The sequence below is a fragment of the Bos mutus genome, chromosome 17 (assembly GCF_027580195.1).
Source record: "Bos mutus isolate GX-2022 chromosome 17, NWIPB_WYAK_1.1, whole genome shotgun sequence".
In the NCBI taxonomy this organism is placed as follows: domain Eukaryota; kingdom Metazoa; phylum Chordata; class Mammalia; order Artiodactyla; family Bovidae; genus Bos; species Bos mutus.
Window position 1 is genome coordinate 71,963,713 of NC_091633.1, and position 20,013 is coordinate 71,983,725.

At 38.7% G+C, this 20,013-nt stretch overlaps 1 protein-coding gene across 4 annotated transcripts in view; it reads right to left on the bottom strand.

Moving 5' to 3' along the window:
* KLHL2 (kelch like family member 2) overlaps positions 1–20,013 on the bottom strand; it is a 167,273-nt gene that overhangs the window by 121,221 nt on the left and 26,039 nt on the right. For 3 of the 4 annotated variants that reach the window (XM_070386694.1, XM_070386695.1, XM_070386693.1), the window contains one exon: positions 9,217–9,323. In XM_070386694.1, the coding sequence (XP_070242795.1) occupies positions 9,217–9,323 (107 nt within the window). Of the gene's footprint in view, positions 1–6,105; positions 6,221–9,216; positions 9,324–20,013 lie in introns of those variants that run through there. The other variant, XM_070386696.1, reaches the window with a different exon arrangement.

A 20,013-nucleotide genomic window follows, 5' to 3' on the forward strand; every position in this document is an offset into this window, starting at 1 on the left:
AGATTCAGTAATTCTAACAAAGACTTGAAAGAAGGCACTTTACTAGGGAACTCCTAAATTAGGCCAACACAAAGCAGATCAAATACTGCTTTTACAAACCTAGAAATTCTGTTTGGAAAAAGTCTCCAGGAGTAATAAATAAGACAGTCATTGAAGTGAAATTAGGACATAAAAATGTGACTAGTCCCTCTATAACTTTTCTAATCAGCCTCAGTTAAAGGCACCATCCCCAAATCACTTGGCCAATATGGCTCACAACCCCTCTACTGTTTTTCCTACATTTGTCTTTTTTATAATTAATTAATTTTATTTATTTATTTATTTATTTTGTCTGAGCTGGGTCTTTGTTGCAATGGGCTTCTTGTTGTCCTGGCTCCTCTTGTTGCAGAGCACAGGCTCTAGGTGTGTGGGCTTCAGTAGTTACAATGCACGGGCTCAGCAGTTGCAACACACGAGCCCTGGAGTGTGGGCTCGGGAGCTGTGGTGCTGAGACGTCACTGCAGCATAATATAGAATCTTTCCAGACCAGGGATCAAATCCATGTTCCCTGAACTGGCAGGCAGATCTTAACCACTGGGCCACCAGGGAAGTCCCCTTTCTTACATTCTTGATTATTTAACTCAGTTCAGGAACAACAAGAATGTAACAGGCTGAAAAGTGAGGTGGTCTCCAGAGTCCTCACTACTCTCAAAACACCAAGCCTATTCTCTCCACATTGCCTCTGCACTTTTTTTTATGTGTATAAACCCTTGGTACTCATTACATTTCAGGAAATGTCAGATCCCCATCTCTCAACACTGTCCATCATAGTCCTCACCATCTGTATTACTGCTCTGAACAGATCTTCCACAAACTATTATGTATTTAAAGGGTGCACATCTATTAATACATGCCATGCTGTTAGTCTGCTTGGATTGTTCAACACTTGCACCTTGACCACTCTAATAAACCATCCTTTAACAAAAAGCAAAAAAGCATAAAAATGAAGTGTGTACAACTCATTTCTCCAATGATATTAATAAATTACTGGTACAAAAAGTGTGCTAATTTTGTTTATTACCCCTTAAAGTATCTAGCAAAATGTTAGACATAGGAAATATTTAAGTTTCTAAAGTATGAATAGACTTAAATTTGGGCTTTCTTCTATAACTATGTATTTACAAGCATTTGTTTGTTCTATCAATAATCTAAGACTATAAGCTCATTGTTGGAAAAGATAATAACTTCATTTTCTTCAACAGTACTATACTGGATGTTTCGATTTTGTTTTCTTAAGAATGAAGTTAAGGGAGGATGTGGCCAGGTGGCAGAGTAGGAAGACCTGGAGCTCACCAGCTCCTACAGACACATCAAATTACAACTACTCACAGAGCAACTATAAATGAGAATGACCTGAAAACTAGCAGATATCTCCCACATAAAGACATAGAGTAGGAACCACAATGAGAAGGGTAGAAGGGACAATGACAAGACCTAGTCAAGATCTAACTCACCTGAATGAGCAACCCACAAACAAGAGTATAATCACAATTACAGAGGTTCTCCCCAAAGAGCAAGGGTTCCGAGCTGCACATCAGGGTCCCCAGCCCAGGAATCCTACATCAAGAAGACAAGCCACTACAACATCTGGTTTTGAAGGCCAGAAGGGCCTGCGTGCAGGACAGCAAGAGGGCTGTGGGAAAGACTCAGCTGTTTCAGGGATGTGCAGAATCTCATACACTCAGAGACCCAGGACAGAAGCAGCAGTTTGAAAGAAGCCTGGGCTAGACCTACATACTGATCTTAGGCTCCCAAGAGGCAAGAGATCACCCTGAGGGCACCAATGCTGGTGGCAACCATTCTGAGGATGTCATTCTACCACAAGGACACTGGTGCTGGCAATGCCATTTTGGGATCCACCCGATAGACTATTAGCTCCAGGGGCTTATCTGCACACCAGCAAGCTGGCAGCAGCCCTGTGCCCCAACCAGGGTCATGCAGACAGTCTCATGGGAAGCTGACCCCAACCTCCAGCCTGACTACAGCCACTATGCAGGGCACAGTCTTGCAGCCAACCGGGCCAGAAACCAGGAATCTGCCTACCAGACTGCCCATAGTACTCTTCCCACCACAACAGAAGGAGTTACACGGTCCTTATAGGGGGCACCCTAAGAACATATAGCTCTGAAATAGGAGGGGAGCAAGCTACTGGGCCCTACAGGACGTCAACCATATAAGGCCACTTCTCCAAGATCCAGAAATATAACCAATTTACCTGATAAATACAGAAAATTTGGCAAAATGAGGAGAGAGCAAAATATGCTCTACACAAAGGAATAAGACAAAGCTTCAGAAAAAGAACTAAAAGAAATGGAGGCAGGCAACTTACCTGATAAAGAGTTCTCATTAACGATCATTAAGATGCTCCATGAATGTGGGAGAAGAATTAGATGAACACAGTGAGAATTTTAGGAAAGTTAGAAAATATAAAAATAAACCGAACAGACATGAAGATAAAATACCCAGAAAAAAAAAACTGGAAGGAAAAGTATTTTAGATGATACAGAGAAGTATAATAGCAACATGGAAGACAGAGTAGTGGAAATCATTCAAGGTGAACAGGAAAAAAAAAGAATTTGAAAAAAATGAGAATATTTAAGAGACTTCTGGGACAACATCAAGCATACTAACATTCGTATTATAGGGGTACCGGAAAAAGACAGCAAAGGGCAGAGAAGTTACTTGAAGAAATAACAGGTGAAACTTCCTTAACCTAGGGAAAGAAAGAAACATTCAGTGAGAGGAAGCAAAGAATCGCAAACAAGAGGAACTTAAAGAGGTCCACACCACAACACGTTGTAATTAAAATGGCAAAAATTAAAGATAAAGAGAAAATCTTAAAAAGCAGCAAGAGAACACCCCAGACTGTCAGCTGACTCTTCAGCAGGAACTTTAGCAGGCCAGGAGGAGTGCCATGATATTCCAAGTGATGAAACAATAAAATCTACACCACAAATGTTCTACCTGCAAGGCTCTCACCCAGATTTGAAGGGGAAGAGGAAGAGTATTCCAAATGAGCAAAAGCTAAGAGAGTTCAGTACCACCAAACCAGCTTTGTAAGAAATGAATTCAAGGAATTTCTCTAAGTGGAAAAGACAGACTCCAAACAGAAACATGAAAATTCTTACATGTAAAGGCAAACAAATAGTAAAAGTAGTAGATAAACAACTTAAAAGCTAGAAGGAAGGTAAAAAGGCAAAAATAGTAAAATCATTTATAGCTACAACAAATAGTTAAGGGGTATACAAACAAAAAGATGTAAAATATGACAAAAAACATTAAATAAAGGGAGGTAGAAATAAAAATGCAGGGCTGTTACAATGCATTAGAACTGCAGAGATCTTCAATTTGAAATAATCACATATATACACGCACAGGTTGTTATATATGAACCTTATGGTAACAACAAAAGAGAATCACCAGGGATTCCCTGGTGGCTTAGTGGTAAAGAGCCTGCCTACCAATGAAGGAGACACGGGTTTGATCTCTCGGCCATGAAGAGACCTCAGATGCTGTAAAACCACCCCACATGAGCCACAACTGCTAAGCCCACTTGCCACAACACCTGAAGCCTGCATGACTTAAAGCCCGTGCCCTGCAACAAGAGAAACCACTGCAACGAGAAGACCTCTCACAAAAATTAAGAGCAGACCTCACTCGCTGCAACGAGAGAAAAGTACACACAGCAGAAAAGACCAAACAGCCGAAACAAATAAATAAATCTTTTAAAATTAATTAAATTACATGATATTTTAATAGGAATATTAAAGAAAAAGGAACAAAAGAAAACCATAAAAATGACCAGAAAACAATTAACAAAATGGCAAGAACTACATATACATCAATAGTTTAAATGAAAATAAACAAACTGCTCCAATCAAAAGACAGAATGGCTGAATAGATTTAAAAAAATAAAACCTATCTGTATGTTTCCCAGGTGATGCTAGTGGTAAAGAACCTGCCTGCCAATGAAGGAGACATAAGAGACGTGGGTCCAATCCCTGGGTCAGGAAGATCCCCTGTGGGAGGACATGGTAACCTACTCCAGTATTCTGGCCTGGAGAATCCCCATGGACAGAGGAGCCAAGAAGTCTACAGTCCACAGGGTCATACAGAGTTAGACACAACTAAAGCAACTTACCACACATATATGCAACCTACAAGAGACTTACTTCAGATCTAAAGATACACCCAGACTAACAGTGAAGAGATGGAAAAAATATTCCACATAAATCCAAATGAAAAGAAAGCTGGGGTGGCAGATGTATATCAGACAGGACAGACTTTAAAACAAAGATGTTATCAAGAGACAAAGACAGGCATTACCTAACGATCAAGGGATCAATCCAAGAAGATATAACAACTGTAAATGTATACACACCCAACATGCATGCCTGCATGCTAACTCACTTCAGTCATGTTTGACTCAGTAGCCCACCAAGCTCCTTGCTTCATGGGATTCTCCAGGTAAGAATACTGGAATGGGTTGCCATGCCCTTCTCCAGGGGATCTTCCCAACCCAGGGATTGAATGTGCATCTCTAATGTCTCCTGCACTGGCTTCTTTACCACTAGTGCCACCTGGGAAACCCAACACAGGAGTACATAAATAAATTAAGCCAACAGGATTACAATAATAGTAGGGGACTTTTAACACCCCATTTATATCTGCAGACAGATCATCTGGAAAAAATATCAATAAGGAAACACTAGCCTTAAATAACACATTTAACTAGATAAATTTTCTATGTATATACAGAATACGGGCTTCCCTGGTAGCTCCGATGGTGAACACAAGAGACCTGGGTTCAATCAGAACATAAGCAAAAAGCAGCAGAATACACATTCAAGTGCACAAAGAACATTCTCCAGGATATGTTGCCACAAAACAAATCTGAATAAATTTGAGATGACAGAAATCATATCAGTAGTATGAGAAGAAAAATCAATAAGAAAAAAAATGAAAAAGCACAAACACATGCAGCCTAAACAATATGCCACTGAACAACCAACAGGACACTGAAGAAATCAAAAGGAAATAAAAATCTGGAGACAAATTAAAATGAAACACAATCCAAACATGATACAATAATCCAAAGTCTATGGAACACAGCAAAAGCAGTTCTAAGAGGAAAGTTTACAGTCATACAAGCCTACTTCATGAAATAAGAAAAATCTCAAAGCAATCTAACCTTATACCCAAAGGAACCGGAAAAATTAAAATAAACAAAACCTAAAGTTAGTAGAAGGAAAGAAATAATTAATATCAGAGCAAAAATAAAGACTAAAAACCAGAAAGATCAATGAAAGAGCTAGTTCTTTGAAAAGATACACAAAATTAATAACTATTTAGCTAGACTCATAAAGACAGGGCCCAAATAAACAACTGAGAAATTACAGGTGAAACCACAAAAATACAAAAGATCCTTAGAGATTACTGTGAACAAGTATACATCAACAAAATGGGCAATTTAAAATAGATGTATTCCAAGCAATATACAATCTCCAAAGACAATCAGGAAGACACATAAAATATGAAGACTGGTTACCAGTAATGAAACTGAACCAATAATTGTGAAAATTACCAACAAAGAAAAATCCAACACCAATAGGTGATATTCTATCAAACATTTAAAGAGTTAATACCAACTCACGCTATGCCAAAAAACTGAAGACAAAGGAACACTTTGGAATGCATTCTGTAAGATCGGCATCACGCTACCAAAACAGGCAAAAACACCACCCCAAAAATAAAATTACAGGCCAGTACCATTGACGAACACAGGTGCAAAAACTCTCAAAATATTAGTAAACTGAAATCAACAATGCACCAAAAGAATCATATACCATATCGAGTAGACTTTATCCTAGAGATATATGATTAAAGATGATTTAATACTCCACAAACCAATCAATGAGATATACCACTTTAACACACTGAAGAATAAAAATGATATGATCATATCAATAGATGCACAAAAAGCTATTCATAAAATTCAATATCCATTTATGATAAAAAAAAAAAACTCTCTAGAAAGTGAGCACAATATATATATTGTGAACCTACCTCAATATAATAAGGCCATATATGACAAGCCCACAGTTATCATACTCAATGGTGAAAAGCTGAGAGCATTTCTTCTAAAATCAGGAACAAGACAATGATGTCCACTCTTGCCACTTTTATCCAACATAGTTTTGGAAGTTCTACCCACAGCAAACAGAGAAGAAAAATAAATAAAAGGAATCTAAATTGGAAAAGAAGAAGTAAAACTGTCAATGTTTGCAGAGGACATGACCATATATAGAAAATCCTTATAATGCTACCCAAAACTATCAGAATTAATTTAATACATAAACTCAGTAAAGATCTAGAATAAAAACGTAATATTCAGAAACATGCTGTGTTTCTATACACTAATAACAAACCATCAGAAAGAGAAATTGATCACATTTACAATTTCATCCAAAAGAATAAAATACCTTGGAATAAATACAACCAAAGAGGCAAAAAAACTTGTACTTTGAAAGCTATAAGACATGGATGAAAGAAACTAAAGACAACAAAAGCAAATGGAAAGAATACTATGCTTATGGGTTGGAAGAATTAATACAGTTAAAATGATCATAAATCCTAAAGGTAATCTATAGATTCAATGCAATCCCTATCAAAATACCCATGATACTTTTCACAGAACTAGAACAAATAATTCTAAAATTTGTCTGAAAACATCCCAAACAGCCAAAACAATCTTAAGAAAGGAGAACAAAGAGGGAGGTATCATGTTCCGTGACTTTAATTTATATTACAAAGGTACAGTAATCAAAATAGTCTAGCATTAGTACAAAAAAGAAAAATACATGGGTCAATATAACTAAATAGAGAGTACAGAAATAAATCAAAACTTAAATGGTCAATTAATCTCCAACAAAAAAGGCAATGGGGAGTAGACAGTCTCTTCAATAAATGATGCTGGGAAAAGTGGACAGCTACATGCAAAAGAATCCAACTGGATTGCTTTCTAATATCATGCACAAAAATAAACTCAAAATGGATTAAAGACTTAATATAATACCTGAAACCATAAAATTCCTAGAAGAAAGCATAGACAGTACGATCAAAGCAGTATTTATTGGATTTCTCTCTCAGGGAACGGCAACAAAAGCAAAAATTAACACATGGGACTACATGAAACTAAGAAGCTTTTGCACAGTGAAAACTATCAACAACTAGGAAGGCAGCCTAACAAGTGAAAGAAAGTATTTCCAAATGAACTATCCAATAAGGAGTTTCCATCCAAAATAAACAAAAAACTCATACAACTGAACATCAAAAATAAAAATGGCCAGAGTACTTGTATAGACATTGCTCCAAAGAAGACATACAGATGGCCAACAGGCATATGAAAAGGTAGTCAGCATCACTAATAACCAGGGAAACACAAATCAAAATCAGAATAAGATCTATATCATACCTGTCAGAATGGCTGTTTTCAAGAAGTTAACAAATAAGAAATATTGGTGAAGATGTAAAGAAAAACACTTGTGCACTGTTTGCAGGACTATAAACTAATACAACCACTATGGAAAACAGTATGCAGGTGCCTCAAAAAATTAAAAATACAACTACCATATGATTCACCAATTCAACTTTCTTCACACCTGAAGAAAACAAAAACAGTAACTGGAAAAATATGTGCACCTCTACATTTATTGCAGCATTGCAGCACTGCTTACAATAGCCAACATATAAAAGCAACCTGTGTCCATTGATAGATAAAAGGATAAAGAATATGTGGTATATATACAATGAAATATGAATAGGCATAAAAAAGAATGAAATCTTACCATTTTCAACAACACGGATATATCTAGAGGATATCATGCTAAGTGAAATAAGTCAAACAGAGACTACAAACATTACATGATTTCATATGTGAAATCAAAGATAACAAAACAAACAAAATAAAGTGAAAACAGAATCAACAAACACAGAGAACAAACGGGCAATTGACACAGGTGAGCACGGTGGAAAGGGGGAGAATTAGGTGAATAGTTAAGTGATACAAACCTGTAATTATGAAAAGAATAAAGTCATGGGGATGTAATACACAACATAAAGACAGTGATACTATAGTGATTCTATGTGGGGATACGTGGCTAAAGGACTCATATAGTGATCATCTAACCATTTCATAAAGCATGCAAATGCCAAATCATTAAACAGTGCTCTTAAAACAAAATATTGTACATCAACTGTATTTTTTTAAAGAGTTTAAAGACAGAAAAATGAATTTAACGGCTTCTAGTGTGGCATTAGTAAACTACTTTTTTTTGTCCAAAATACTAAAATTATTCTATGTATTTTTATAACTAAGTATCCACTCTATTTTCATATATTGCTGAATCAAAAGGCATTTACTAAACATTTATTTGTTCACTATAAACAGTGATGAGGCAAATGTGAAAATCCTTTGAAGAAATGCAGAACAGTAAAAGCAATTTACCTTCGTCAAAATAAGAAAATGCTAAAAGCTCTTATAAACTGCAGGGAGGCAAACTTAGCCCATATATGCAAATATAAATGCAAAAGGGGGAGGCTGAGCATAAAATTGTACTTGTATGTAATGTACACATGTATGTACACAACATGGTAACAATAATGAAAAACAAAGATGAAGAGTAATTTAAAACAAAACAATAGCATTTTCTTCTACTACAATGCTTAATTTCATAACAATAAAATGTTAATAAGAAAAGAAAATGTGGGACTTCCCTGGTGGCACAGTGGTAAGAATCTGCCTGTCAATGCAGAGGACAAGGGTTTGATCCCTGGTGCGGGATGATTCCACATGTTATGGAGCAACTAAGCTCATGTGCCACAACTACTGAGCCTATGCTTTAAAGCCTGCGAGCTGCACCCACTGAGCCTGTGTGCCGCGACTACCGAAGCCTGCATACCTAGAGCCTGTGCTTTGCAACCAGAGAAGCCATCACAATGAGATGCCCGTCACTGCAATGAGAGCAGCCCCTTCTCACCACAACCAGAGAAAGCCCTCGTGAAGCAAGGAAGACTGAGTGCAGCCAAAAATAAGTAAATATAAAAAAAGAAAATGTGGAAAGAAAAGCCCAAATCTGTATACATTTTATAAACGTCCATAACCAAAACATTTCATACCTGTAAACATGGCGTGAAAGTAAGGACTACAGGCAGCCAGCACCACTCTATGAGCAGAAATTTCCATGTCTTCGGCCACAATCGTGACATCACACAGCAAATTCTGACTGTTTATGAGAGAGAGAGAAAATTTAAATGATAACAACAATAAATGTACTGAACATCCTATGCAAAACCTTTACAGTGAAGCCCCAATTTTCTGAAGACTTAACTAAAAACTGCCATCCTTAAAAATGAGTTCCCAAACATGAAGCACAAATAAAACAGCCATGACATAGGCCAACATGCCTTTGCCCTCACTCAGAATTTTGCTTGTGTTATCTCAACCTAATGAAAGTTACTGGCAGCAAATTATCAATGGAGTAGGAAGGGGAAGTTGTTTATATTAAGAACTGCATCAGCAGAAGTGGCAGATGGTGGTATGACACTAAGACAAGACAAAATAAAACACACATAGAAAACTAAATTGGGTCAAAGTACCAAAACTATACAGACACAGGAAATGTCCTGGGTCATGAAGCAAAGGTAGAGTTATATTCAACTACTTGCTACATGAAAGGCATTTGAGCATTTGAAGTTTAACTTAATCAGAACATTTTCCAGTGCAAAACATCTCATTCTTCAATGTCAGAAAATATTATCACACATAAAATTAAAAAGAATTTTGTTACCTTAAAAGTTATTCAGTACATATAATTACACTTCTAGTTCTAAAATATCCATTTTAATGGATATGCATTTTAATGCATTCAAAAACATGCAGTAAACACTTTTCACAAGCTATATAAGCTGCTAGATGAAACGCTCCAGCTAAATAAGAATGTCACTGAGTATCTTTTTGGGGTAAAACTTTGCTGGCACTAATTTCAGAAAAAAGAAGAGGACTCCACCAACCTTACTGGCAATCACGTCACTAATGACTGAAACAAGGTGTGATGAGCCGAAAGTCCTTTCTGCACCTCAAATATCCTGACACTGAATTCATGAGTATAGTGTACCTAGGTGACACTAGGCCTCCTGCTAAACTATCCCCATTCCCCACAAGGGTGCGCCTACCAGCTTCTGCAATTTCTAATAGCTTACAAGAAACATTTTCACAGGAGCTTAACCCAGTCGTTGAGTGTTCCATTTCCCACACCACTTTCAAACTTCTTTCTGTGCTGTGCTGTGCGCGCTCAGTCGATTTAGTCATTTTCAACTCTTTGCAACCCTATGGACTGTAGCCCACCAGGCTCCTCTGACCATGGGATTATCTCAGCAAGAATAGTGGAGTGGGTTGCCATTTCCTCCTCCAGGGGATCTTTCCAATCCAGGGATCTAACCTGCGTCTCCTACGGTTCCTGAATTGGCAGGTGGATTCTTTACCACTGAGCCACCTGGGAAGCCCTATTTCTGTGGAGTTCACACCAAAACTTCTGAAGATCCTACTGGTACTCACATTCCCTCCAAGTCTAGAAGAAACTGTAAGAAAAGGGGCCAACCCAGCCACAGTGAGGACAGCATCCCAGAGATAAGCTCACTGTGCCCTGTAAGCTGAAGCATGGGTTATGATGAGACATAACCTGTTAGGCTCCAGATGTGGCACATCACTCTCTGAAATTCCTCCAGATCAATGTGGAAAACTGACAAAGTCCACAGTACACTCTGAGCAGTTGAAACCACTCTGCAATTCTATGAATTCCATGGGTTCTTAAGTAAGCAGGAGGAAGTCAGTGGTTTTTCGGGAAGATGTTATGCGGGAGCTCCATCCACATGTATAATTTCACTTAGACCTTATCAACGTCTTATGCTGCTGCTGCTGCTAACTCACGTCCAACTCTTAGCGACCCCATGGACTACAGCCTACCAGGCTCCTCTGTCCATGGGATTTTCCAGGCAAGAGTACTGGAGTGGGCTGCCATTGCCTTCTCTAATCAATATCTTATGAGGTTCATGTTATTGTAATTTCTACCCTTAAAATGTATAGCTGGGGAAACCAAGGTAAAGATGAATAAGCAGTCTAAAGTCACCACTAGTGGCAATGCCAGGATTCAAATCTAAGGAGTCTGGTTTACAAAACCATCTAAAGTTATGTGATTTTAAGACGTGTTAAAGCTTGAATAAAACAGGGAATAGAAAGTATAAACAACAGCCATTTTTTATTAGACATACTGTACACCAGATACGATGCAGAATTCTTACGTATAGTTTACAAAAGGCCCAGTTTTAGTGGGTTTTTAGCACTACCACTACAAAAATAGTTAGAGAAGTCAAATTCAACAAAGCACTGAAAGATCTTCTCTGCCCTTAAGGAGACTAGCAGAAAGGTCTGACAATCCAAGGATTACAGAACAAAGTAGAAAGTGCCAGAGGGAAGACGCTAGGAGAACAGGAGAGCATCTAAATCAGACTCGGGGTCAGAAAAGGCACCCTGCAGCTACTGTACTTAGCTGAGTTCTAATCACAGATAAGTGTTACCTGGATGGAGAGGAGCAAGAGAATCTCACACAGAGAGAAGAGCAGAGGCTACTGGATGGAGACCTTAAGTAGCAAAGTACTACGGGGAGTGTGGCACAAAAAGAGCATGTGAGAAGAGGGATGCTGGGGTGAGCAGAGCCATCCAGGTTTCCCACCATAACCATCTCCACACAGCTCAAACGTGAGTCAACTGCATCTTTATGTCTCTTTTCCTTTTGTCAATAATCCTTCCTAGTGCTCTAGTTTCAAGATGGAAGTTAAATGGAATTACACTGAACACCTCAAAATCCCGTAATTACACTCAGCTTCAATTATAATTACTCATTGATCCAAACCTTTTATCACATAATTATCTTGGCCTTACTGGCTACTGGTAAGATAATTAATATAAGTTAGTTGCTCAGTTGTGTCCAACTTTTCAACCCAATGGAGTATAGCCCACCAGGCTCCCCTGTCCATGGAATTCTTCAGAAAAAATACTGGAGTGGATAGCCATTCCCTTTTCCAGGGGATCTTCCTGACCCAGGGATCAAACTGAGTCTCCTGCATGGCAGGCAGATACATTACCATCAGAGCCACCAAGGTATAATAGTAGCTTATTAGCTGATGTTAATTAACTAATAAGATAAAAACAAAGGCAAACCAGTATGAAGTCACACCCTGGGATAGGTCACATGGAGTGTAATGCCACATTATAGATCAAAGACATGCTTAGTTTTAGTATTCAATTCCAGCAATAACATATTTTTAAAACAGTACTTGCAGACAAGAGAGATTTGACCAATCTTCCTATCATTCAGCCAGTTTGTGTCTACTGAATGTAGACACATTCTTATCTTTTCAAGTGTGCATGCTCACAAGAAGTTGAATGACTTTGGATGAGGAGAAGAGAGCTACAAATAAAATCCAGCAATAAAAATAACAGAAATTTGTTTTAGCCATCCATACCCAAAGTATACATGGTGAGTTTATATTTCTACTATGAGAAATGCTGGACTGGAAGAAACACAAGCTGGAATCAAGATTACCCAGAGAAATATCAATAACCTCAGATATGCAGATGACACCACCTTTATGGCAGAAAGTGAAGAGGAACTAAAAAGCCTCTTGATGAAAGTGAAAGTGGAGAGTGAAAAAGTTGGCTTAAAGCTCAACATTCAGAAAACGAAGATCATGGCATCCGGTCCCATCACTTCATGGGAAATAGATGGGGAAACAGTGGAAACAGTGTCAGACTTTATTTTTCTGGGCTCCAAAATCACTGCAGATGGTGACTGCAGCAATGAAATTAAATGATGCTTACTCCTTGGAAGGAAAGTTATGACCAACCTAGATAGCATATTGAAAAGCAGAGACATTACTTTGCCAACAAAGGTTCGTCTAGTTAAGGCTATGGTTTTTCCTGTGGGCATGTATGGATGTGAAAGTTGGACTGTGAAGAAGGCTGAACGCCGAAGAATTGATGCTTTTGAACTGTGGTGCTGGAGAAGACTCTTGAGAGTCCCTTGGATTGCAAGGAGATCCAACCAGTCCATTCTGAAGAAGATCAGCCCTGGGATTTCTTTGGAAGGAATGATGCTAAAGCTGAAACTCCAGTACTTTGGCCACCTCATGCGAAGGGTTGACTCATTGGAAAAGACTCTGATGCTGGGAGGGACTGGGGGCAGGAGGAGAAGGGGACGACAGAGGATGAGATGGCTGGATGGCATGACTGACTCGATGGACGTGAGTCTGAGCAAACTCCGGGAGTTGGTGATGGACAGGAAGGCCTGGCGTGCTGCGATTCATGGGGTCACAAAGAATCAGACGTGACTGAGCAACTGATCTGATCTGATCTGATCTGATGTGAAATCTAATGAGGCAATTGACTAAAAAAATTAAAGTCTTTCAGAATGAAGGTATAAATAAAGTTGCTAATTAGTAAAATCTGCACTTATTCACTCATTCATCAAATATCTAAAGTGCATACAGGGCACCAAGGACAATGTCAGTTAATTAACTAGTAAGATAAAAACAAAGGCAAACCAGTACGAAGTCACACCTTGGGATAGGTCACATGGAGTGTCATGCCACGTTATAGACCAAAGACATGCTTAGTTTTAGTATTCAATTCCAGCAATAACATGTTTACCACATGTTCACCACATTAAATAAGACAATGCCCATGATAGTAAGGAATCTACCCTGGAGGCTGGCAAAGAGACAAGCTAACAGACACTTACAAAATGAAATGACAACTATTAGGGCAAGTGTGGGAGGTTGGAGTACACAGCACACAAGCCAAGCCCTAACATACAGGAAAGCTTCGGAAAGAGAATAACTTCTAAGGGCTCATGTCTGGAGAAGAACAGGGGTTACACAGGCCTCATATAAAACTCAAATGATACAGAAAAAAGATAGACACTCATCTCCCAAGTGAAACATCGTAACAAATGGTCCTTCTCAGGAAAAAACTCCTTTGAAAATAAATCATACCCAAATATATCAACACACTCTTTGGTTTTCAGGTATCAAAGGAGTGAATTCCTAAGACTGGAAAACCCTATTGTTTCTATATATATATACAGAAGCCTTCCCTACACTGGGAAGGCGTTCCAAGACCTCCAGTGGATCCCTAAAACCGCAGATGGCACTGAAACCTGTATGTACTGTTATTTCCATACATACATACCCATGATAAAGTTTAATTGATAAATTAAGCATAGTAAGAGATTAACAACAGTGATAATAAAACAGAACAATAACTATACTGTAATAACAGTTATGTGAACGTACTCTCGCTCTCCCAAAATACCTTACTATACAAATTTAATGTGTTTTCCATCTTAACTGAGCAGTTATCATGCCCTGTGGCTATAACTTTCACAGTTTGAGGTGTGACAGCAAAATTAGCACAAATTTCTTTTTCGTTTTTCACAATTTCACAAATGGAAGGTTTATTCTTACCACAGATCTTAGCAACCTCAGCATATGATGTTTTTTTCTTAAGAACATTTACACTTTTCACTTAAAGCTTTGGCATTTCTGAATTGCCAGGATCACTTCTCCTGCACTTGGGGCCATTATGAAGTAAAATAAGGGTCACTTGAACATAAGCACTGCAACAATCAACCTAACAACCAAGAGAGCTGCTGAGTGACGAATGGCTGAGACACATTGGGCAGAGGGGTGAGTCCCATTTCAAGCTGGAGCAGGCAGGACAATACCATCACACAACCAGAACAGTGCTCAACTTAAAACTTATGAATTTTGTTTCTGGAATCTTCTATTTAATATTTTCAGCCTGTAGTTGACCACGGTAACCAAAACCTTGGATAAGAGTGGACTAATGTATATCTTCTTAAAGTTAGAATGTGCCATTAGGCTCTGAGGTATCTAAAATAATTGGTAGTTTCAGGAAACAAGAATTTACTTTCGACTGGAGGTGGGGGTGGTGGAGAGATTACATAGCATCTGTCCACCTTTCTTCCTCAGGTGCACAGGAAGAGGCAGACTCAGAGCTGGTTAAGCTGCTTCATCAAATGCTGGCTGCTTAGCACAAGAGGAGGTGAGACAGAAAAACAAGCTGTTTTAATTAAATCAGTCATATTTAACCAAACCTCCTATAACTGATAATGTCGTTCAACAGACAAGCGAGATGTAACCTAGCTAAAATGTCAATAATCTTGAAGAGCAACACAACTCCATAACAAGTGGTAGCACCATCAACTTTTTCTCCTTAAAACAATGATGGTTAGAATGGGAATTTCTGTAGCAGTGAAGCACAAGGAAAACCTAGCTGCTGGTTCACCACCACATTCAGAGTCCTGAAAAACAGCAGAGATTGTACCTGCTGAGATTTCAAAGCAAAATAAGAAAGGGTGATGGCCAACTATGGTCAATGATTTAGAAAGTGCCTTAAACAAGAACAGGATCCCAGAATAGAGAATTTCACATAGAAACATGTCACAAGAAGATGTGGCAAGAAGCACATTACTGAGTATTTGTAGAGAAGGGAAGGTAAAGAATCCAGATTTAAGGACTTCTAAGAATACTTGGTCATAGTTAAGAGAGAAAAAAAAAAAAACACCAATAATTGGAAATAAAGTGAAAGAAGATATGAGCAACAGGGAAAAGACAAAGTGGAAACATGAGGATTTTACAGAGAGGAAACAGTAATGGTAGAAGTGAGTTCTGAACACGTGTGATGAAAAAACTACATGCAGAAAAAGGAAAATATGTACAAGGAAAACATCTTCATTAAAAATTATTTTAAAAATCTGATGAAATAAAATATGAGCTAGATATCCTTGCTGTTACTGTTGATGCTGTTCAGTCACTAAGCTGTACCCAACTCTTTGCAACCCCACAGACGGTAGCACACCAGGCTCCTCTGTCCTCCATTATCTCTGGGAGTTTGCTCAAATTCCTGTTCACTGAGTCAGTGATACTATCTAACCTTCTCATTCTCTGCTGCCCCTTTCCTTTTGCCTTCAACATTTCCCAGCATTAGGGTCTTTTCCAATCTGAGTACACCTCATTGGAAAATGAGGAGTGAAGAGCAATTAGTAATAGCTCCAGAAAAGATGAAGCAGCTGGCCAAAGCAGAAATAACACTCAGCTGTGGATGGGCCTGGTGGTGAAAGGAAAGTTGATGCTATAAAGAACAATACTGTATAAAAACCTGGAATGTTAGGTCCATGAATCAAGGTCCATAAATTGGACATGGTCAAACAGGAAATGCCAAGAGTGAACACTGATATCTTAGAAACCAGTGAACTGAAATGGATGGGAAAAAGCAAATTTAATTCAGATGACCATTGTATCTACTACTGGAAGCAAGAAATGGAGCAGCCCTTGTAGTCAAAAGGAGAGTATGAAATGCAGTACTTGAGTGCAATCTCAAAAATGACAGAATTACCTTGGTTCATTTCCAAGGCAATCATTCAGCATCACAGTAATCCAAGTCTGTGTCCCAACCACTGATGCTGAAGAAGCTGAAGCTGACTGGTTCTATGAAGACTTACAATGCCTTCTAGAACTCACACCAAAAAATATGTGCTTTTCATCTTAGGGGATTGGTATACAAAAGTAGGAAGTCAAGAGATAACCAGAACAGGCAAGTTTGACCTCAGAGTACAAAATGAAGCAAAGCAAAAGCTAACACAGTTTTGTTAAGAGAACATGCTGGTCATAGCAAATACCTTCTTCCAACAACTCAAGAGATGACTACACATGGACATCACCAGATGGTTAATACTGAAATCAGACTGACTCTACTCTTTGCAACTGAAGATGGAGAACCTCTATACAGTCTGCAAAAAGAAGACCTGGGGCTGACTGTGGATCAGATCGTGAGCTCCTTATTGCAAAATTCAGATTTAAGTTGAAGAAAGTTGGGAAAACCACTTGGGTATCCAAATATGACCTAAATCAAATCCCTTATGATTGTACAGTAGAGTTAATGAATAGATTCAAGGGATTAGATCTGGTAGACAGAGTGCCTGAAGAACTGTGGACAGAGGTTCATAATATTGTACAGGAGGCAGTGTCCAAAACCATCCCAAAGAAAAAGAAATCCAAGAAGGCAGAGTGGTTGTTTAAGAAGTCTTTATACAGATAGCTGAGAAAAAAAGTGAAAGTCAAGGAGAAAGGGAAGGATATTCTTAACTGAATGCAGAGTTCTAGAGAATAGCAAGGAGAAATAAAAAGACCTTCTTAGCAAACAATGCAAAGAAATAGAGGAAAACAATGCGGAAGACGAGAGATCTCAAGAAAATTGGAAATATCAAGGGAACATTCATATAAGAATGGGCACAATAAATGATAGAAATAGTAAGGGAACTATCAAACAGAAGAGAATAAGAAGTGGTGATGAATACACAGAAGAACTATACAAAAAATGTCTTAATGACATGGGTAACCACTATGGTGTGGTCACTCACCTAGAACTGAACATCCTGAAGTATGAAGTCAAGTGGGCCTTAGGAAGCATTACTATAAAGCTAGTGGAGGTGACAGAATTCCAGCTGAGCTATTTAAAATCCCAAGAGTTGATACTGTTAAAGTGCTGTACTCAGTGTATCAGCAGATTTGGAAAGCTCAGCAGTGGCCTCAGGACTGGAAAAGTTCAGTTTTCATTTCAATCACAAAGAAGGACAATGGCAAAGAATGTCCCAACTACTGTATAACTGTGCTCATTTCACATGCTAGCAAGGTTATGCTCAAAATCCTTCAAGCTAAACTTCAACAGTACTTGAAATGAGAAATTCCAGATGAACAAGCTGGGTTTAGAAAAGGCAGAGGAACTAGAGATTAAATTGCCAACATTTGTTGAATCATGGAGAAATCAAGGGAATTCCAGAAAAACATCTGCTTCTGTTTTATTGACTATGCCAAAGCCTTTGACTGTGGATCACAACAAACTGTGTGACATTCTTAAAGAGATGGGAGTACCAGACCAACTTACCTGTCTCCCGAGAAACCTGTATGTAGACAAAAAATAACAGTTGGAACCGGACATGGAACCACTGACTGATTTAAAATTGGGAAAGGAGTATGAGAAGACTGTATATTGTCACTCTGCTTATTTAACTTATATGCAGAATGCATTACATGAAATCCCAGACTGGAAGAAGCATAAGCTGGAATCAAGATTGCCAGGAGAAATATCAACAATCTCAGATAGGCAGATGATACCACTCTAAAGGCAGAAAGTGAAGCGAAACTTAAGAACCTCTTGATGAAGGACAAAAAGGAGAGTGAAAAAGCTGGCTTGAAGCTCAGCATTCAAAAAACTAAGATCATGGTATCTGGGCCCATTATTTCATGGCATTTCCTTCCTCCTCATACCACACACCTTCTGACTTGGGGAGGCTCATCTTCTACTGTCACATCTTTTTGTCTTTTCATACTGTTCATGGGGTTCTCCTGTCAAGAATACTGGAGTGTTTTGCTACTACCTCCTCCAGTGGACCACGATTTGTCAGAACTCTTCACTATGAGCCGTTTATCTTAGGTAGCCCTGCAGAGCATGACTCATAGCTTCACTGAGTTACCTAAGCCGCTTCACCACAACAAAGTTGTGTTCCATGAAGAGGTGATCAGTTCAGTTCAGTTCAGTCGCTCAGTCGTGTCCGACTCTTTGTGACCCCATGAATCGCAGCACCCCAGGCCTTCCTGTCCATCACCAACTCCCGGAGTTCACTCAAACTCACGTCCATCGAGTCGGTGATGCCATCCAGCCATCTCATCCTCTGTCGTCCCCTTCTCCTCCTGCCCCCAATTCCTCCCGGCATCAGAGTCTTTTCCAATGAGTCAACTCTTCGCATGAGGTGGCCAAAGTACTGGAGTTTCAGCTTCAGCATCATTCCTTCCAAAGAACACCCAGGGCTGATCTCCTTTAGAATGGACTGGTTGGATCTTCTTGCAGTCCAAGGGACTCTCAAGAGTCTTCTCCAACACCACAGTTCAAAAGCATCAATTCTTCGGCGTTCAGCTTTCTTCACAGTCCAACTCTCACATCCATACATGACCACTGGAAAAACCATCGACTTGACTAGATGGACCTTTGTTGGCAAAGTAATGTCTCTGCTTTTTAATATGCTATCTAGGTTCGTCATAACTTTTCTTCCAAGGAGTAAGCATCTTTTAATTTCATGGGTGCAGTCACCATCTGCAGTGATTTTGGAGCCCCAAAAAATAGTCTGACACTGTTTCCACTGTGTGCTCATCTATTTCCCATGAAGTGATGGAACCAGATGCCATGATCTTCGTTTTCTGAATGTTGAGCTTTAAGCCAGCTTTTTCACTCTCCTCTTTCACTAAGGGGTGATACTCTTAGCTATAATTCAAATGAGAAACATCAAGGTAAGACCTTCCAGTTTTCTGACTTTTAGGAGGGGAATCTGAAGGCAAACTCTGAAGCATGCTAGTGGGAAATCAGCAATGCCACAAAACAGAAGAGAAAAACAGAAGCAAGTTCACTTACTACCATCCATTCTTCACATCTTTGAAATGTTTAATGATTCTATCCATGGTCAATAAATACCACCTAATAGGAAATCTATCACAAGTGCTTAAGATACACTGTAGAAGATTATAAGCTAACTTGAGACTGTTAGCTTCAAAATGTCTCTTAAATTTTCTTAAATAAATGAGTTTGCTTGAGTTAGGGCTCTTCCCAACTACTCTATCCTTCAAGGAATGTTTTATATTCTACTTTAGTACAACAAGAAAACAAAAGAAGCTGATAATGTTTTACTATAGAAACATATGTATATATACACACACATATAAGTTAGGAATTAAAAAAAAAATTCACACCCTGTGCAATTTCCTAAAACCTTTTAAAAAACAGTA